Here is a 17,541-nt window from a genome sequence, read left to right as displayed (position 1 = left end):
CTACATGATCTCCTCTATTATGTGGGTGATTTTATATAGTCCACAGTAACTGTGGCCTCTTTCATCACTGCCCTTGCCTTTGGTGATGGTTCATAGATTGTATGGAAACTAGCCATCACGTCATCATACACAAGATACTTCTGCTCTTAAAACTGAAACTCCCTCCGGCATCAACGCTGCCCGTAACCAACCCATTCAAGTGTTCCTCCCCCAAATTTACTTCTTTCCCCCTTCAAATGTTTTCCATTTCTAGAGCTGCTCGGAAGCTAGTCTCAGCGGCAGGCATCGAACATTTATAGGAGCCCCTCAAGAGGCCATTCCAAGAAAAGCCAGCTCTCAGAAAACTGGAGCTCCAAAATCGGAAAGTGCCTCACGGTCTTCCCAGCCTTCTCTCCCCAGTTCTTGAGATTTCACGTAAAGCAACAGTTCTCCATCCTGGCTGCAAAATAAAATAAACCAGCAAGCATTGAAAATCCCACCGCTGAGGCTGCCCCCTGAACCAATTAAGCCAACATCCCTGGGGACGAAGCTGGGCGACTGTATTCTTTACGGCTCCCCCAGCAATTCTAGCGCACCAGCAAGGTTGAGAATCACAGGCGTAAAGGCGAGGGGTTGCTAGGACCAACCCTGCCCGTCAGAGACCTTGACGACGGAATTGCTCCAGCCTGGAAATCAGACAGCCCTGAGCTCTAGCTCCTGCACACCCCTATGATCTCAGGCAACGTCCCCGGGCCTCTTTAAGCTTCAGTTCCCTCATCTGGAAAAACAGAGATATACTGACCTTCTCTGGCAGGTGAAGATTCCATGAGCTAAATTATGCACGGCACCTACTGCAGTAGCTAGCATCCAATACGCACGCAGTGTTCAAACAGCCATAGTAGTGGTAACAGGCCGTATGTATCAGGCATGGCCTTTTGCCTGCGTGGAAAAGTTAGGCAGAGGTTCATTGCCACTCCCTGCCCTGCAGAGGGAGCTAGGGGCCGGCCACACCTGGAAACCACGTCTCCCAAGTCATGGGCCAGTACCTTTTCCACCGCACCTCACTTTTGTCCTTGATGAACTCTGCCCTTCTGTCTCTGTTCCGTGGCTGCAGAGAATGTACGCAGTAGGACTGAACAGGATCCCAGCGTTCTCCCCCAGAAGAAAAGCCCTGGCTTTTGAAATCTACTCGTTGCATGCATCCTTAAAGAGTTCCTTTCTTGTGTGAACCCTGGGGCAACTTCAAAAGGTTTCAATTAACCCTGAGCTATTTCACGTCAGTTGCGTTCCTTCCACAAGGGACCCACCCCTGCAGCGCCCCTGCCCCCTTCCCCCCCCCCCCCCAACCCGCGCCCCTGCCCAGGGATGGTTTACAGAGCTGCCGAGCTGAGCTGCAGAGGAGCCTTGATGAGGTTACCACCACCCTGGTGAAGATTTTCACCCAAGTTTCTACAAAGACGACCATGTATGTGTCAGAGAACCGCGCCATCTCGCTGCTCAGCGGGACCTCGGAACAAAACGGGGTGTAATTAACGGAATAAGCTCCTAAATGGAATAAGGTCAATGAAATCTATTTATGGAGCAACAATCACGGTGAGAAAGTCTTCGTTAGAGGCAAATAAGTACCTTTGGGTCGTTTTAAAAAGAAGCTTGCCTTCAGCGCTTTCAAAAGAAGATTCCGAGCTTTTAAGGTAATGGGCACTTCCACAGCCACTCACTGATAAGCACTTCGACTGAATTAAATTTTGTTTGGTATCCTAGGACACCCTGCACGATGCTTTAGTCACTGTGTCTCCAAATATTCAATAACGCACATCTCAACAAATGCTTCACCGGGGACCGAGTGCCCTGAATGCCAACTCTCATCCTTATCAAACATGACAAGAGCATTCAGAGACTCGAAGGTCACTTACCTACTCGACATCATATCTCAGGATCCACACAATTCCTTGCGATGCTTCCTTTGGCTCCACTGACTTGAAGGTCAATACAAAGAACGGCGGACACACAGGTCGAAAGCTATTCTGCTGGTGTGAGAAGGTGTTCATTACTACTAAAAAATAAACACAAAGATCATTCTCCCTTCTTCACTGAAGAGTGAGGTGTGAGAGGGGCGCTTGGAACCAAAACAGCAATCTTGTCACCATGAAGAGATTAGCCTGAAGTCAAACGCTGAAACCACACTGAGGATGTCAAAGAGAAATTTTACAAAGAATTTAAGACCTTGATGGGGCGCCTGGGTGGCTCAGTCTGTTGAGCGTCTGACCTCCGCTGTCAGGTCGTGATCTTGCGATTGGTGGGTTCGAGCCCCTCGTCAGGCTGTGTCTGTGCTGACAGCTCAGGGCTGGAGCCTGCTTCAGATTATGTTGTCTCCTTCTCTCCCTGGCCCTCCCCCACTCGCACGCGCTCTCTCGCGCTCTCTCTCTCTCTCTTAAAAATAAATATTTTTTAAAAATGTTTAATAAAAAAAAGAATTTAGGACCTCGACGATGTCATTATGCTGCTAAATTTAGCGACCCCTGAAACCACCCTACTTCCTACCATCACCCTGGGAAATCCTTATTCGTTTCCCATTGTTGCCGTAACAAACTGAGTGGCTTAAAATGGCACAAATGTTACAGTTTGGGAGGTCGGATGTCCTAAAAGGGCTGTGTCGCCTCTGGAGGCTCAAGGGGAGAGTCCCCGCCCTTGACTTTTCTAGTTTCTGCTGCATTCCTTGGCACGTGACCTCTAGCTCTCTTTGTGGCCCGCAGAGTAGCATCTTCAAATCTAGGTCTTCCTCCATCTCTCCCACTTCCTTCCTCCCTCGCTCCTTCCCTCCCTCCTGTGTTTCTCTCATTACCTTGCCTTCTCTGACTCTGACTCTCCTGCCTCCCTCCTGCCCTTATAAGACCACTGTGATTACTTTGCCCTCCCACCCAAATACTCCAGGATAATTTTCCCATCTCATATCTTTAACTTCGTCACACTGGTGAAGTCCCTTTGCCATCGCCTATAACATATCCACAGGCTCCAGGATTAGGCCATGGACATCTGGAGAAAGAAGGGCTTCATTCAGCTAACCACAGACCCCCAAGGAAAGGCAGGTTTCTTCTGACTATATCATCACAGACAATAGGAGGGTTGGCATTGCCCTGGGGTAAAACTATAAACGTATATTCTTATCCCTCCCGTGTGAATGAAAATTGTTTCTCATCTTCTTTTCCATTTGGTTCCAAAAGAATGTGTTGGCCAAATCAATGGCCATATACCATATATCCGAGGTTGTATGAATCTGTTCTAGCAAAGATATCTTATCTTGCTTGCTCAACTTTCGTTGGGGCATATGCTGGTGAATTAAATGGAGATATGGTAAGGAACACCAATCCGGCATCCTTTATATCCTAAAGGGTGGCATTAATCCCTCTAGGACCCTTTGATACAATACTGTTTTTGTGTACTCTCTTGTCCAGGGACAGAGATGTAGTTTCAGAGGCTTCTGCTTGAATTTCCTCGCTCTAGAAAGATCTTACTCCACAAGCCAAGGACCCAATGTGAGGGTACAGTTAAGGAAAGAAGAAAATAATATGTGAGCCTTCTCTCTGAAAAGAGGAAAACAAAATACAGAACCTTTGTGAGAAATGACTGTTGACATAATGTATAGAAACGTCTCAAGGGGAAAGAATCAATCTTAGTAGAGTTATTCTTTTTAATCCCAGAAGAGACAGTTCATATCTAAAAAAGTAGAACGTAAATAATTTTCAGAAGAAAAGAATGTTCAGGGAAGTTTATCATAACAAAGAAAACAGTAGCTATTTTGTTAAATGCAAGTATAAGAAGAAAAAGGGGGAAAAGTACAAGTCTGAGGGATAGGAAGATGAAAAATTTCCTTTTTCCTTGGCTTTTACTTATCATGTTTTTTTATATGTTCTGTTATTCTCCAGATGAAATAAAGCACTTGAGTTTTTATTGTCTAAGGTGTATGTTGACTCTCTGCTGTTGATGAATAATAGCATCCATTATCTATCTACTGTGTATACAATGAGTTATCTCAGAAAGGAAACAGAATGAGGGAAGAGATTCACTCAGTATTTTCAACCCTATCTGCCCCCAGAATCATGGGGAGAACTTTTAGGATATACATGATGGGGGCGCGGAGGGGATCCTGAAAACAAGGAAGTACCCAAAGTACCCAAGTGACAGCCTGAGTCCATATGTTTTCCTCCCTGACTCCCTCTTGTCACAGCAGCCCTGGGCCCTCTGCAGATCAAGGTCAGTTACCCTGCTATCATGTGGACTCTTCTCGGCTGCCGACCACTGAACAAAAGGGGTTCCAAGTGCCAGGCAGCAGCAATGGCCTTTAATTCAACGGAACCCTTGCCACATTGCCTGGAAAGAGAGCACCCCACTTTGAGGATCAGGGACTCTAACCCTACAGAGCCCAGAGGGGCAGGGATATCAAGCGCCCTAGTCATGCATCAACCTAGCTGCCACAGTAACGCCTCCTGGCCCTCAGGGAAGTGGTTCTCGGAAGATCCAAGTTCAGGGAGCCATTCCCCCACAGGTCACATGAGTCTCTCTTGCTGGGGAAAGAGGGAGCTTGGTGGGATGAACTGCAGCCCCAGTCGCCTACCCCCTCTTCCACTCTCCATTCTAAATCCCTCGCTCTCAGGTATCACCTTTTGGTGGCTTACCTGGCAGTGTGACCCAGCCCCTCAATCTTGAAGGTTCTCTGGCTCTGATAACATACCCAGCTCAGCCCAGAAGAACCGTACTCGATATCCCCAGGCACAGGCGAGGAAGCAAGAAACAGCCCACACCCTACTGTCCCTCCGTCACTGTTCCTGCAAGCCGACCCCTCTGATCTCTTTCAGCCACACTGTCCCACTGTTGGGCATTTTTTTTTTTTTTTACTTCCTTGGTGACAGGAATCATTTTACATCATTATTATTACTTCTACTCCAACTAGTATAGTGTCTTACGTACAGCGGATATTTAGTAAATAGTTTTTTTAAGTTTGTTTACCAATTTGAAGAGAGAGAGAGAGCAGGGGAGGGGCAGAGAGAGATGGAGAGAGACAATCCTAAGCAGACTCCACAGTGTCAGTGCAGGGCCCTTCAACGGGCTTGATCTCACAAACCATGAGATCATGACCTGAGCCAAAAATCAAGAGTCTGATGCTTAACCAACTGAGCCACCCAGGTGCCCCCAGTAAATAGTTTTTGAATGACAAGTTCACAGTATGTAATCTAAGGATATTTGACAGTCTATGAGCTCTTCAAGTGATTTATTGACTCATGATATTTATAATGAAACAACGTGCATATTTTTGTTTCTAGCATAAACAAAAACGATTTGTCTACTTGTAAATTACACATCGCCTTTTTGAGAACATTCAAATCTGAATGAGAACTGTGTGGAGGTTCTTCAAGAAACTAGAAATAGAACTATAAGCCAGCAATCACACTATTAGGTATTTACCCAAAGGATACAAAAATACAGATTTGAAGGGGCACATGCACCCCAATGTTTATACCAACACTATCAACAAGAGCCAAACCATGGAGAGAGCCCAAATGTCCATCAACACTTGAATGGATAAAAAAGATGTGGTATATATATACAATGGAATATTACTCAGCCATCAAAAAGAATGAAATCTTGCCATTTGCAATGAGATGGATGGAGATAGAAGGTTTATGCTAAGTGAAATAAGTCAATCAGGGAACGACAAATACCATATGATTTCATTCATATGTGGAATTTAAGAAACAAAATAGATGAATATATGGGAAGGGGGAGGCAAATAGAGAAGAGAGGAAAACAAACCACAAGAGACTCTTAATGATAGAGAACAAACTATGGGTTGACAGAGGGAGGTGGCTGGGGGTTGGGATAGATGGTTGATGGGTATTAAGGAGGGCACGTGATGTGATGAGCACTGGGTGTTATGTGAATCACTGAATCACTGAATCTACTGAATTCTACTCCTAAAACCAATATTGCACTAACATTTCAATTTTTAAAAAGGAAGGAAAAAATAAAAAATAAAAATAAAGTCTAAAGAAAAGAAAAAGCAACAAAACAAACAGACAAAAACTTGAATGAGTTGTAGGATGTGATGATACTCAACAGTGTGTGAACACATGTGGGAGTGAATTTGACTATAAGAGAATATGAGAGAAATCATTGAAAATCAGGGTATAGACTTCTAGGTCACTGGCCCCACTGCTGAGGTCAGATACTCTGGGAGAGTTCACAAGCCTTCTTACTCATGCCCACCACAAGGCACTGCGCTGTGTATTTCCATGCCCTCCTCCAAAACCATCAGAGATACGAGCTGTTTGGTCATTTGTCTATCCCTACGGTCTTCCGTTATTTGCTCAATACGTGTGGAATGAATGAGTGGATTAATGGTTGAAATAGTGGCAGGGATGCACAAAAATCACTTGATGTGTGAAATGAGCCCCACATTCAGAACTACAGGGGAGGGTGATAGTGAATAGATCTAGCTTTTCATATAATGTCAGATGTGAGGAACGTCCTTTCTCTGAGGCTCCATTTCCTCATCTGTTAAATAATACTGAAGGGGAAAAAAGCTGTTTTGAGCAAGAAAAAGATATATAAAGAACCTAGGGCACCACCCAGATCAAAGATGATTTCCCACATATGGTATTTGCTATTTATTCGGTGGGTAATTTAGATGTTTTTAAGCCCAAGACTATTGTTAGAAACATATGCACGGTTTATTTGGGCCACACACATGCAAAAAGGAAATCTAGATCTCTTCTCTACACAGTATTTATATATATTCAGGGTTTCTGGTGCAAAGGGTTATTGTTCTCAAAGTTCTTCCAAGGCTAGTAGTGTGCCCGATCTCCTTGTAAATGCTATAAATGCTCTGCACTGACCATGGGGCCTACTTAGGAATCTCTCTCTCTCTCTCTCTCTCCCCCCCTGCCCTTCCCTCCCACTCACACACTCTCTCGCTCTCTTAAAAAAATTAAAAATTAAAAAAAAAGTTCCTACCATTATCATGGGTTCAGGGAACCCCATACCAATACTGGGAAAATTCCCAGACTCTTCAACCCAGTAACTACACATCTAGGAATTTATCCTGAGGAAACAATCAAAACAATGCAAAAAATATTCAAAGACACTCATCATGATGTGATTCTAAAAAGCAAAGCACAGCTTTTACATCCAACAATTGAGCATTGCTTTAATAAATGGAGGGGCATATGGATTTTAGAGTTTTTGCAGAATACTTCATGACATGAGAATACACACATGGTATATTAAATGTTACAAAATGGGGTACCTAGGTGGCTGAGTTGGTTAAGTGTCTGACTCCAACTCCAGTCACGATCTCGTGGCTTGCGAGTTCGGGCCCCACGTCGGGCTCTGTGCTGACAACTCAGAGGCTGGAACCTGCTTCGGATTCTGTGTCTCCCTCTCTCTCTCTGCCCCTCCTGGCTTGTGCTCTGTCTCTCTCCTCTCACTCTTTCAAAAATAAATAAGCATAAAAAAAAAACCCAAAATAGAGCATATAATCCCATTTTGTTATTAAAAAAAAATATGCACAAGAAACATCACAAAGGATAACCAAACTCCAAAGCGCTCATCTCTGAGTGATAGAATTATGAGCAAATTCTTTTCTTCTTCACCCTCTTATTTTCCAAATTTTCTACAGTGAAATTTTATGATCTGGGAAATGTCATTGATTACACACACAAAAAAAACCAACTCATGCCTTACATCATGCTGACGGGGTGAGCTGGTAGCATCACTTTTGTTCATGAATAACAGCATTGTTGAAACATTCTAGAACCTTGCATTTCTGGCATGGTTGTTTCTCTTTAGACTGTGGTATCATCCTTCTCTCGGTACAAAAAAGATTATATATAATTTTACTATATCTACATATATGCATCCATAATAAAAATAAAACATAACTTAAATAAAAACACCGTTAATAAACATCTAAATAATATATATTGAAAATTACTTCAGGGTGTGCAATGTGAAATTAATGGTCAAATCAAATGTCTGTGCTCTGAAGATCAGGAACAACTTTTTTTTTTTAAGTTCATGTATATATTTTTGAGAGACAGAATGTGCGCCCACACGAACAAGAGAGGGGAAGAGAGAGAAGGAGAGAGAAAATCCCAAGCAGGCTCTGTGTTGTCAGCCCAGAGCCTGACGCAGCGCTCAGTCCCACAAACCAAGAGATCATGACCTGAGCGGAAATCAAACGTCGGCGCCTAACTGAGCCACCCAGGAGCCCCAGGAACTTTCTAGATGTCCGTGCCCCTCTGCTTCTCTCTGAACGAGTGAAAAAAGAAATCAGTTCCATGTCCATGAAGTCAATAAACGAGGCTTCCCCCAAGTGTTGCTTTAGCTAAACTGTTTCCAAACAATCCATCAAATACGCAGAACATTCCTTCGCCCAAAGACAGAGTGAGTCGGTTTTCTAGTCAAAAGATTTCTCTGCAGTATGAGTCTATCAATCAGCTGGAACCTGGGCTGAGAATGATGGAATTCTACGTTATCTGAGAAACTAATACTTTTATTTATGGTTATCGCCCGCGCAATGTTGATAATACAGAATTTGTTCTTACTCTGTCGACTTTTTTAACATGAGTTTCATATATATTGGTATTGTCATCTCCTCTCCTCAGCTCGATTCGTATTTATTAAACTGAAGGCAGTGAAATGAACGGGATTCCAGATCGTGGCAATCCCTTCACCGAGTTACACCTCAGATTTCTCATCTGTCAAAGAGGGCACTGGAGGGATAGATTTGAGGGTCTTGCCACCACTGTCATTCTATGATTCTGGGACCTTTGCCACGGCTTGTTACCTATGTTAGGTAGGAAACCCAGACCTGAGCAAATAGGCAACCGCTCGTAAGAAATGTTGCTGCAAACCCAAAGGAATCCCATCAGTAAGTCAACACCCGCTCGATGTGTCCTTTTGCCTCTATGTTAGCTTGTGGTGTTTTGCCATTGGGAATTTCTCAGGGATATCAGCGGCCTCACTGGGCTAAAATCAAAGTCCTGGCGGGTTGTATTCCTTTCTGGAGGCTTTAGCGGAAAATATATTTTCTTGCCCAGTCTTGCCTCTAGAAGCCACACACATTCCTTAGCTCGTGGTCCCCTCCCTTTGTCTTCAAAGCCAGTAGTGGGAGGCACTGGAGTCTTTCTCACATGGCACCGTTCTGACCTCCAGTCCTGCCTCCTTCTGCTTTTAAGAATTCTTGTGATTTCAGTTTGAAGGCGGGGGCTGCACATGCTTTCAGTCCATGGACTACTAGGAAAAGCCCTGTATTTGGACTCTCCCGCTCGCCTCTCACAAATCTAAAAACAACCCCCCAAACACGTGAAAAATTGGGTGGAACCTGAACATCCAACTTTTGGAAGAAGGTTGAAATACTTATAATGTAACATTGACATGTCCTCAATAATATCCAAAAGACATGAAAAAGCAGTCAAAATTTAAAAGCGATTCCCATTGAATGAGGGATTGAACGTATTTTCTTTACCTTGCTTTATGTATTTTCTAGCATTCCCACAACACATATTATTTTATACACCGAAATGTAAACGGTTCAGTAAAAAATTTTGCTTTTACTCAAAACAAAAAAAAAAAATTTCTTGTGATTTCATTGCGCCCCGCTCAGAAAATCCAGAGTAATCTGCAAGTTTATGAAGCAGTACATCAAGATTTAGGGCAGAAGCCAGCAGAATCCAAACTACTGAAAGGTAATTCATAGTTTGCTAGTTAGTCTCATGTAAATAATCAGTCCAATTTAGCAGTTAATCAACTATCCAAGCTTACGTTTTGATTTAGCTGAAGGACATATGCAAAATCTACATAAAATATAACATAGTTTGCAAAAATGTTATGCAGCCTAAGAATCAATTCATCTGCTTATCTCGCGCCCCTTAAACTAACTCACCCAAGAGACTGTTAACTGTTAATTGATGATATGAATCATTTAACTTGCAGCTAACTTTTACTTTTAACTGTATAAACAAGCCGAGAGCTAAATCATTATCCCAGTCTTGAAGGTTTTTTTTTTTAAGCTTCCTACTTAAATTCGCAATTGATTGAAAAGTTCTTGAAACTGAAATGTTTTCTTAAATGCACAAACATTAGCTGGGGGTAAGATAATGAAAATAGATGCAAAAGAGAGGCATCAGCCTTATTTGTAAACGTATTTTAGCTATTGCTTTGTTCTCCTTAAAATATATATATATTCACAACAGATACTTGCTATTTAAATTAAAGTATTTGCGTAAATACTCTGCCATATGGTCTCGGCTACGTTTGCACTGTTTGGCCGACATGTATTATCACATTCGCTCGAAGAAAAAGAACTCAGTGGATTAAGTAAGAAAATAGCACAAAATGAAAAGTCATACCTCTGGCGCTGTGCCAGGCTAATCCTACTTACTTGTGTACCTGCTGTTCTGTGAGAGATCTGGGCCATCTTAATTCTACCGTACCCCCAAGCCTGGATATTCTGCCAAATACCTTTCACCAGAAGCAGTATTGCTTCTGCGCCATTTGTAACAATACCGTACCTGATCATCAGGGTTTTCCAGGTAATGAGGATATTCACATATCCATTTTCCAAGTGACTTCTCACAGTGGATGAGATTGAAAATGCCTTTCCAGGGGCTCCTGGGTGGTGGCTTGGTCAGTTAAGCATCCCACTCTCGATTTCAGCTCAGGTCATGAATCTCACAATTCAGGAGTTCAAGTCCCGAGTCAGACTCCGTGCTCACAGTGGGAAGCCTGCTTGGGATTCTCTCTCTCTCTCCCTCTCTCTGCCCCTCCCCTGCTCTCTCTCTCAAAATAAATAAACTTAAAAAGAAAAAAAAAAGAAATGCCTTTCCCTCTCAGAAGTCTCGGGGGAATGGGACTTTCATAGGCATGAAATTTAACCCCCAAAGGTAAAAACCGGGCACGAATATTGATAGGCAGTTGTTCAGATAAGGCAACTCATTGTCCCAAAGTTATACTGCCACTAAACGATAGAGACAAACTTTGACCTTGGGCAGCCTGACTCCCATGGGATTAACCATTACTCATACCATTGACTGTGTTGTTCTGTGGCCTCGTAAGCCACAGAGATCATGGTCATGTGTGCATACACCTTAAAATAAGTCTACTTATTTTACTGTCCATGCTTTGGGCTGGTCAGGGAGGAAGAACACAGTGTTCCCTGTGCTTAATGATATCTCGAGATGCCATAGAGAGTCCCATTGCAGTCTGACTCCAGCTCAAAGGATCTGGAAGAGTCACATATATCCCCAGAATTTCCAAGCCACACTTAGGTAAACCAGCCAGTGAGGCAGCTCCAGAGGCATTCCAGACTCATTAGGATGATTCAGGGAACAGAAACAAAATCTCACTTAAAAACACGCTATTTCTCCAGGGTGAGCCCACTCAGGGAAACATCCTAGATGCTGAGCACATAGGGCCAACATCTTTTCGTACTGGACAGACTTTTAAAAGAGTGGAATAAGATAATCAGGATGGTCATCTTCCATAGTTTCTCTCACTTTCCAAGCTGTGTGGCTGTGTACAGATGGTTAAAGTTACCAAGAATACTCAAACTTACTTGTAGAAACATGGCTTTCAAATTCCTGAAGATATAGCATAGCTTTAGATCAACAGCAATTTGCCTCTACAATAGAACGGCCTTCAAGAACGTATGGTTGCCACCTAGCCCTTCCAGAAAGTCCATTCACTTATTCAGGTGATTTTTTAAACATGGTTATTTATTTTTGACAGAGAGAGAGCACGCGAGAGCTGGGAGGGGCAGAGAGACAGGGAGACAGAGGATCTGAAGCAGGCTGTGCACTGAGAGCAGACAGCCCAAGGTGGGGCTTGAACTCACAAACCGTGAGATCATGACCTGAGCCAAAGTCGCATGCTTAACTGAAAGAGCCACCCAGGTGCCCCTTTTCAGGCAATCTTAATTTAACACCCACTGGGGGGCAAGTGGTCTGTCAGTGCTGAGGTTACTGCAGTGAAATGTACAGGCTGGTCCTTGATGGCATAGCACTTACATTATAGCTGGGGAAGTAGACAAAGAAGTTTACCACCCAGGCAAGCAATGAAAAAAAAATACATAAGGGTCGCCTGGCTGGATCAGTCAGTGAAGCGTCCAACTCTTGATTTCAGCTCAGGTCATGATCGCACGGTTTTGAGGGGTCAAACTTTTAGCACAGAGCCTGCTTGGGATTCTCTCTCTCCCTCCCCCTACTCATGCTCACTCTCTCTCTTAAAATAGATAAATAAACATTTAAAAAATACATAACAGGGGTGCCTGGGTGGCACAGTCGGTTAAGCGGCCGACTTCAGCCAGGTCACGATCTCGTGGTCCGTGAGTTCGAGCCCCGCGTCGGGCTCTGGGCTGATGGCTCAGAGCCTGGAGCCTGTTTCCGATTCTGTGTCTCCCTCTCTCTCTGCCCCTCCCCTGTTCATGCTCTGTCTCTCTCTGTCCCAAAAATAAATAAACGTTGAAAAAAAATATATAAAAAATACATAACATAAATATTGATTAAGTAAGTAAATCCACTGAGTGCTGAATCGAGAACAATTAGGTACAGCTTTTAGGAACTAAGGTCAAAGGATGAGACAGAGCCCGCTTTTGAAGAAATGGAAGACGAGCATCCAGGAAGAGGAAAGAATAGTTACATTCCTGATGCAAAATCATAGGCACCATTTTTCACTACAACTGTCCCATGGTCTTCCATGAAGGAAGAATGAATAGTAGGCAAAATGAATATGACCTTTCTGAGATCTCAGTCCATAACTTTTATATATATATATATATATATAAATAAATATATATATATTTATATATATAAATATATAATATATATTATTATATATAATATATAAATATATAATATATAAATATATATATAAATATATATATATATATATATATATATATATATAACTTGACTTCATGACGAAGACAGTTCAGCATAGTGTGACGCATCTTCAAGACCCAACCTCTGGCCTTCGCTCTACCCTTCTCAGGTTATGCCCTGCTTAACCGCGCCTCCAATCGCTTAACCAGTCTGGGCTTCTATAAACTGGAGGCGTCGGATTATAAAGTCCCTTTCATCACTCACGTAGCTTGTAATTAACTGGCAATTGCAAGCTTGTACCAGCCCTTAATCTTTTTTACTCTCTCACATAAAACATACTTTATTATATAGTTTTATTTCACATTATTGGCTTTTAAGAGCTTCCCCTTGTGGCTTTTCAAATGGATACAATAGGGCACCATTCCAAATGGTCCTTCACCCCAAACATCTCAACTAAGAAAATGATTTTGCCATAAATACCCTACCTTACACTTGCCCATTATAATTTGTCCTTAATAGTGAGTTGACCTCCATTTCCCGTATCTTTAATTCCATCTGGTATTTTCGGTCTCCAGTTTTGTTCATGCCTGCTCAACGTGTCTCCTCGGGAATTTCTTCTGTACATAAATTTCATTTCTCTCCAGGTACAGGTAGACTGTACCACTTATGACTAGCAAACTCCAGGGAAGTTTATTCCAAACTTGGCCATACAGCACGCTGCAGGGGCACGGGGGGTTCTCTGAAAAAATTTAGAGGCAATTTCCACTAAGATGTTCTAATTCCCACTGAATGACTCAAGTGTTCCCAAACAGGGCAACTTTGTGTCCCCCCGCCCCCCACACACAAAGTGTGTCAGTTACAAAGAAGTCAGTTACTACTTCTGGGGAGGTAGACGGGGCAGTGATGGGGAAGGGGCAGAAGTTGGGCTCCCGGGACCCAGTTAATGTTCCACTGTTTGACCCGAGGGGTGTTTACTGGTATATCTGCTTTGATAACTCACTTGCGATTTTTATACTGTCTTGTATGTGTGTTGTATTTTCATTTAAAGTTCATTCATAGAGGAGCCACAACTGTTCCCCATACTTTACGTAGCATCATAGCCTAGGTGGGTGATTTAGTGGTTAAGGGTGTGGCTCCTGCAGCTCCGGGTTCCCCTATTTTCCTGCAACATGCTTCTCCTTGTCTGTAAATTGCACCTACCTTGTTGTTCTGAGTACAGGAAGAGCTACCATCCAGAGCCTGGTTTTGACGGCATTTCCTCGGTCTGCTCACTGACCAAGGTCCACAGTTTATCAAGGGTGACAGGTGGACATTAGCTCTGGCTCCTCTCTAAGTGGTGATGCCTCGTCCCAACCTTTCCAAAGTAACCGGGGGGCGGGGGGGGGGCATTTGTCAAAGTTGATCCTGTCGTCCTGCACACCGCCAGGATTATCCCGGCCTCCTGGGTGCTTCCGGTGCTTGCCCACGTGGCCATGGCTGTGGCTCACGTGACCCTGAAGTTTCCAAGTCGTCCTCAGCCTGGACGGCATGTCCGTTGGCAGCCCAGACAAAAGAGAGCGAGGGCAGGATTGAAACATCATTTTTCATGTTTACAAAAGATGACTGGAGTCATTAGCACATTTTAAGAGTTCAACATTCAGCATAAGGTCAAAGCCTGAGGTGTCCTGAGGGCCCAGACTCAGCCTCTCTGACCCCGGGATCCCCTAACCAGGCAAAGGTCACCTCAGTAAATGTCGCCAGTATTCACCCAGTCACTAAAGCCCAAAGCTTACGGGTCACGTGGGACAGCCTGACCCCCACCCTCAGCCATCCAGCGATCAGCAAGTGCCACCAATTGTATGTCCAAATCGGCCTTCTTCTCCTACCTTGACTCATTCCTACCTGGTCTGCTTATTTATTCCATACGTGCCTCTTCCTGTTCCTTTCTACGCAGCGGCTAAAAACTGTCTTCTAAACTAGAAAAGCTTCTAGGGACGTCCGGCTGGCTCAGCCAGGTAAGCGCCCAACTCTTGATTTCAGCTCAGGTCATGATCTCACGGTTCGTGAGATTGAGCCCCGTGTCAGGCTCTCCCCCGACAGTGAGGCGCCTGCCTGGGATTCTCGCTCTCCTCTTCTCTGCCCCTCTCCTGCTCACGCCGTCTCTGACTCTAAATAAATAAACCCTTTGAAAAATAGATTTAAAATAGAAAAGTTTCTAAAAGCTCTCAAATGGCTCCTCATCACCCTTGGAGGGGGAGGGAGGAATCCCCACATCGCTCGCCTACAAAGGCTTGTGTGTGACATCTGCCTGCTCTCAGCTACTCTGAGCCCCGTAGTTTACAGGTTAAGGAAAGCGAGGCACAAAGAGGTAAAGAAACTGGCCGCCAGGGTTACGGGGCCAGCGAGTGGCAGAGACAGGATTGGAACAGGCTCCAGCCAGCACGTTTCATCCCCACGCCCGCAGTCCCAAGTGTTTCCTGCCCCAGAGTCTCCACTCACTTTTTGTGCAGCTCATTGATTCTGACCCTTTAGATCACAGTTCCAATGTCATTCTGTCAGCCAGGTGTGCCCCAGCTCCCACCATTATTCTCTGCCCTCTCTTTGCTTACTTTGCAATACGTATACTAATGCAGACTCATTTGGTCCCTTTACTTGTTTTTCTCCGCCTTCCCCCGTTAGTCCCTAAGCCCCACGAGGGCGGGCACTGAACCCACCTTGTTCCCCGCCGTTCCCCTGGTTCCTGGGACAGCGTAGTGTTCAACAAAGGTGGATGGATCAAAGGTGTGTGATTTCCACACTGGATGATTGTTACTCCCTAAAACGGAGCCCAGTATTGAGCCCACTGGTTTTGTGTGTGTGTGTGTGTGTGTGTGTGTGTGTGTGTGTGTTTTAATACCCTTTCAGGTCTTACTGGAAAGATTTCTAAGTTGTGAGTGATATGAGTTTCATTCTAATTGCATACATCTTTTCGAGCCGGCGTTCATTCAAAACCCTCAGCAAAACAAAGCTTCAGGTCCTCGTGAAACTTACGCTCTAATGAAGAGAGTCGGACCATAGACATCAGACAAAATAAAGGAGTAAAATACAGAGCACTTTCCAAGGTGAGAGACGCTACAGAAAGAGAAGAAACAGAGTGTGCAGAAGAGTACATTCCCTTGGTGGCCCTCGAGGCTCCTTGTCCACTCGCATTCATGTCTTCGGGGCATAAGGCCCACCCCCGACGCCTCAAGCCTTGGCCACATGACTCACTTGGGCCAAGGATGATGCGAACAGAGGTTCGGTAAGGGCTTGCACATGGGGGCTTAACTTTTTGGAATGGTCCTTCTTGGAAGCCGGTGGCCAGCACGCTGCACGCTTCACAGCTGTGAAACTTGAGTTACACCACACAGCTCTGGAGAGGCAGAGGCCATCTTGGACGTGGAAGCCCCGGCCAAGAGGCCCGTTGAATTCGGTTGCAATCAGATCATGAAAGTGGGTCAGAGTCCCAACCTTTGGTGGCAGGAGTTCTACAGCCTAAGTAAACGCGCTGACCTCTCAGGGTTCCTGCTTTCTCATCCACAAGACTTCTGAGGTAGGTGACCCCTCGCCTCTCCCTCTCAATTCCAACTCTCTAACATTTTGTACGGATGTTTAAAAAGTAAGGGAAACGTGCAGAATGTGTTGGTTTAGTAATGGAGACGTGTAATGATGAAAGAGTCCGATTTATTTCCATGTCCAATTTGATATAGAAGGTATTTCTGTTTTTCTTTTGAAAAGACAAGATGAGCTTTTGAGCCATGATAAATAAAATATATTCCTTTTGCCCTGGTCTTTCTTCTTTTTTACCCGTTTACAATTTCAACAGAAATTTCAGTGTTGAAAAAGTAAGCACAAGATCACTGTTCTAATCCCTGGTGAAGGGGGCGGGGGGGAATGTGCCTAGAAAGGTACAACTTTCCACGCTTAAGACAAATTTTTACAGAAAAGTTTGTATCGGTGTCCACATTGGGTCAGTTTCCCCTCCCTTGGGCGGAACAGCATACAGTTCCTTAGTTTCCCCCATTAAGGGGTTAAAATGGGTTTTCTCTCTCTCTCTCTCTCTCTCTCTCTCTCTCTCTCTCTCTCTCTTTCTCTTCCTTCCTCTCTCTCCCTTCCCCTCTCTCTCCCTTCCTCCCTCTCTGTCTCTCTGTCTCTCTCTCTCTCTCTCACTGAGATATAATTGACACATGACATTGTATTAGTCTCAGGTGTACAACAAAATGATTCGATGTTTGTATACACCGCAAGAATGATCACCACAATACCATCTGTTGCCATCTGTCACCACGCAAAGTTACAAAGGTTTTTTTTCTAGTGGTAAAAATGTTTAAGATTTACTCTCTCAGCAACTTTCAAACATGCAATACAATATTATTGACTATAGTCAGCGTGCTGTATATTACATCCCCATGACTTACTCACTTTATAACAGGAAGTTTCTATCTCTTGACCCCTTTTACCCATCCCCCCAACCCCTACCTCGAGCAACCACCGATCTGTTCTCTGTATCTATTGGTTTCATTTTACTTATTCATTTTTCTGTTTGTTTTTTTTTTTTAGATTCCACATATGAGTGAAATCATATAGTATTTGTCTTTCTCTGTCTGATTTATCTGACTTAGCATAATGTCCTCAAGGTCCCTTCGTGTTGTCGCAAAAGGCAGGATTTTGTTCTTTTTATGGCCAAGAT

General features: G+C 44.0%; 1 protein-coding gene across 1 annotated transcript in view; it reads right to left on the bottom strand.

The window, feature by feature from the left end:
* LOC122479528 overlaps nucleotides 1-14,383 on the bottom strand; it is a 59,286-nt gene extending 44,903 nt beyond the window's left edge. Inside the window, exons 1-2 of the mRNA XM_043573374.1 lie at nucleotides 14,209-14,383; nucleotides 1,397-1,524 (exon numbers count right to left, since the gene is read on the bottom strand). Of these exons, the coding sequence (XP_043429309.1) occupies nucleotides 1,397-1,524; nucleotides 14,209-14,383 (303 nt within the window). The remainder of the gene's footprint in view (nucleotides 1-1,396; nucleotides 1,525-14,208) is intronic.
* Between the last annotated feature and the right edge of the window lie 3,158 nt (nucleotides 14,384-17,541).

The sequence above is a fragment of the Prionailurus bengalensis genome, chromosome C1 (genome assembly GCF_016509475.1).
Source record: "Prionailurus bengalensis isolate Pbe53 chromosome C1, Fcat_Pben_1.1_paternal_pri, whole genome shotgun sequence".
Lineage (NCBI taxonomy): Eukaryota > Metazoa > Chordata > Mammalia > Carnivora > Felidae > Prionailurus > Prionailurus bengalensis.
The sequence above is the reverse complement of the archived record's forward strand: the minus strand, read 5'-3'. Positions and strand labels throughout refer to the sequence as shown.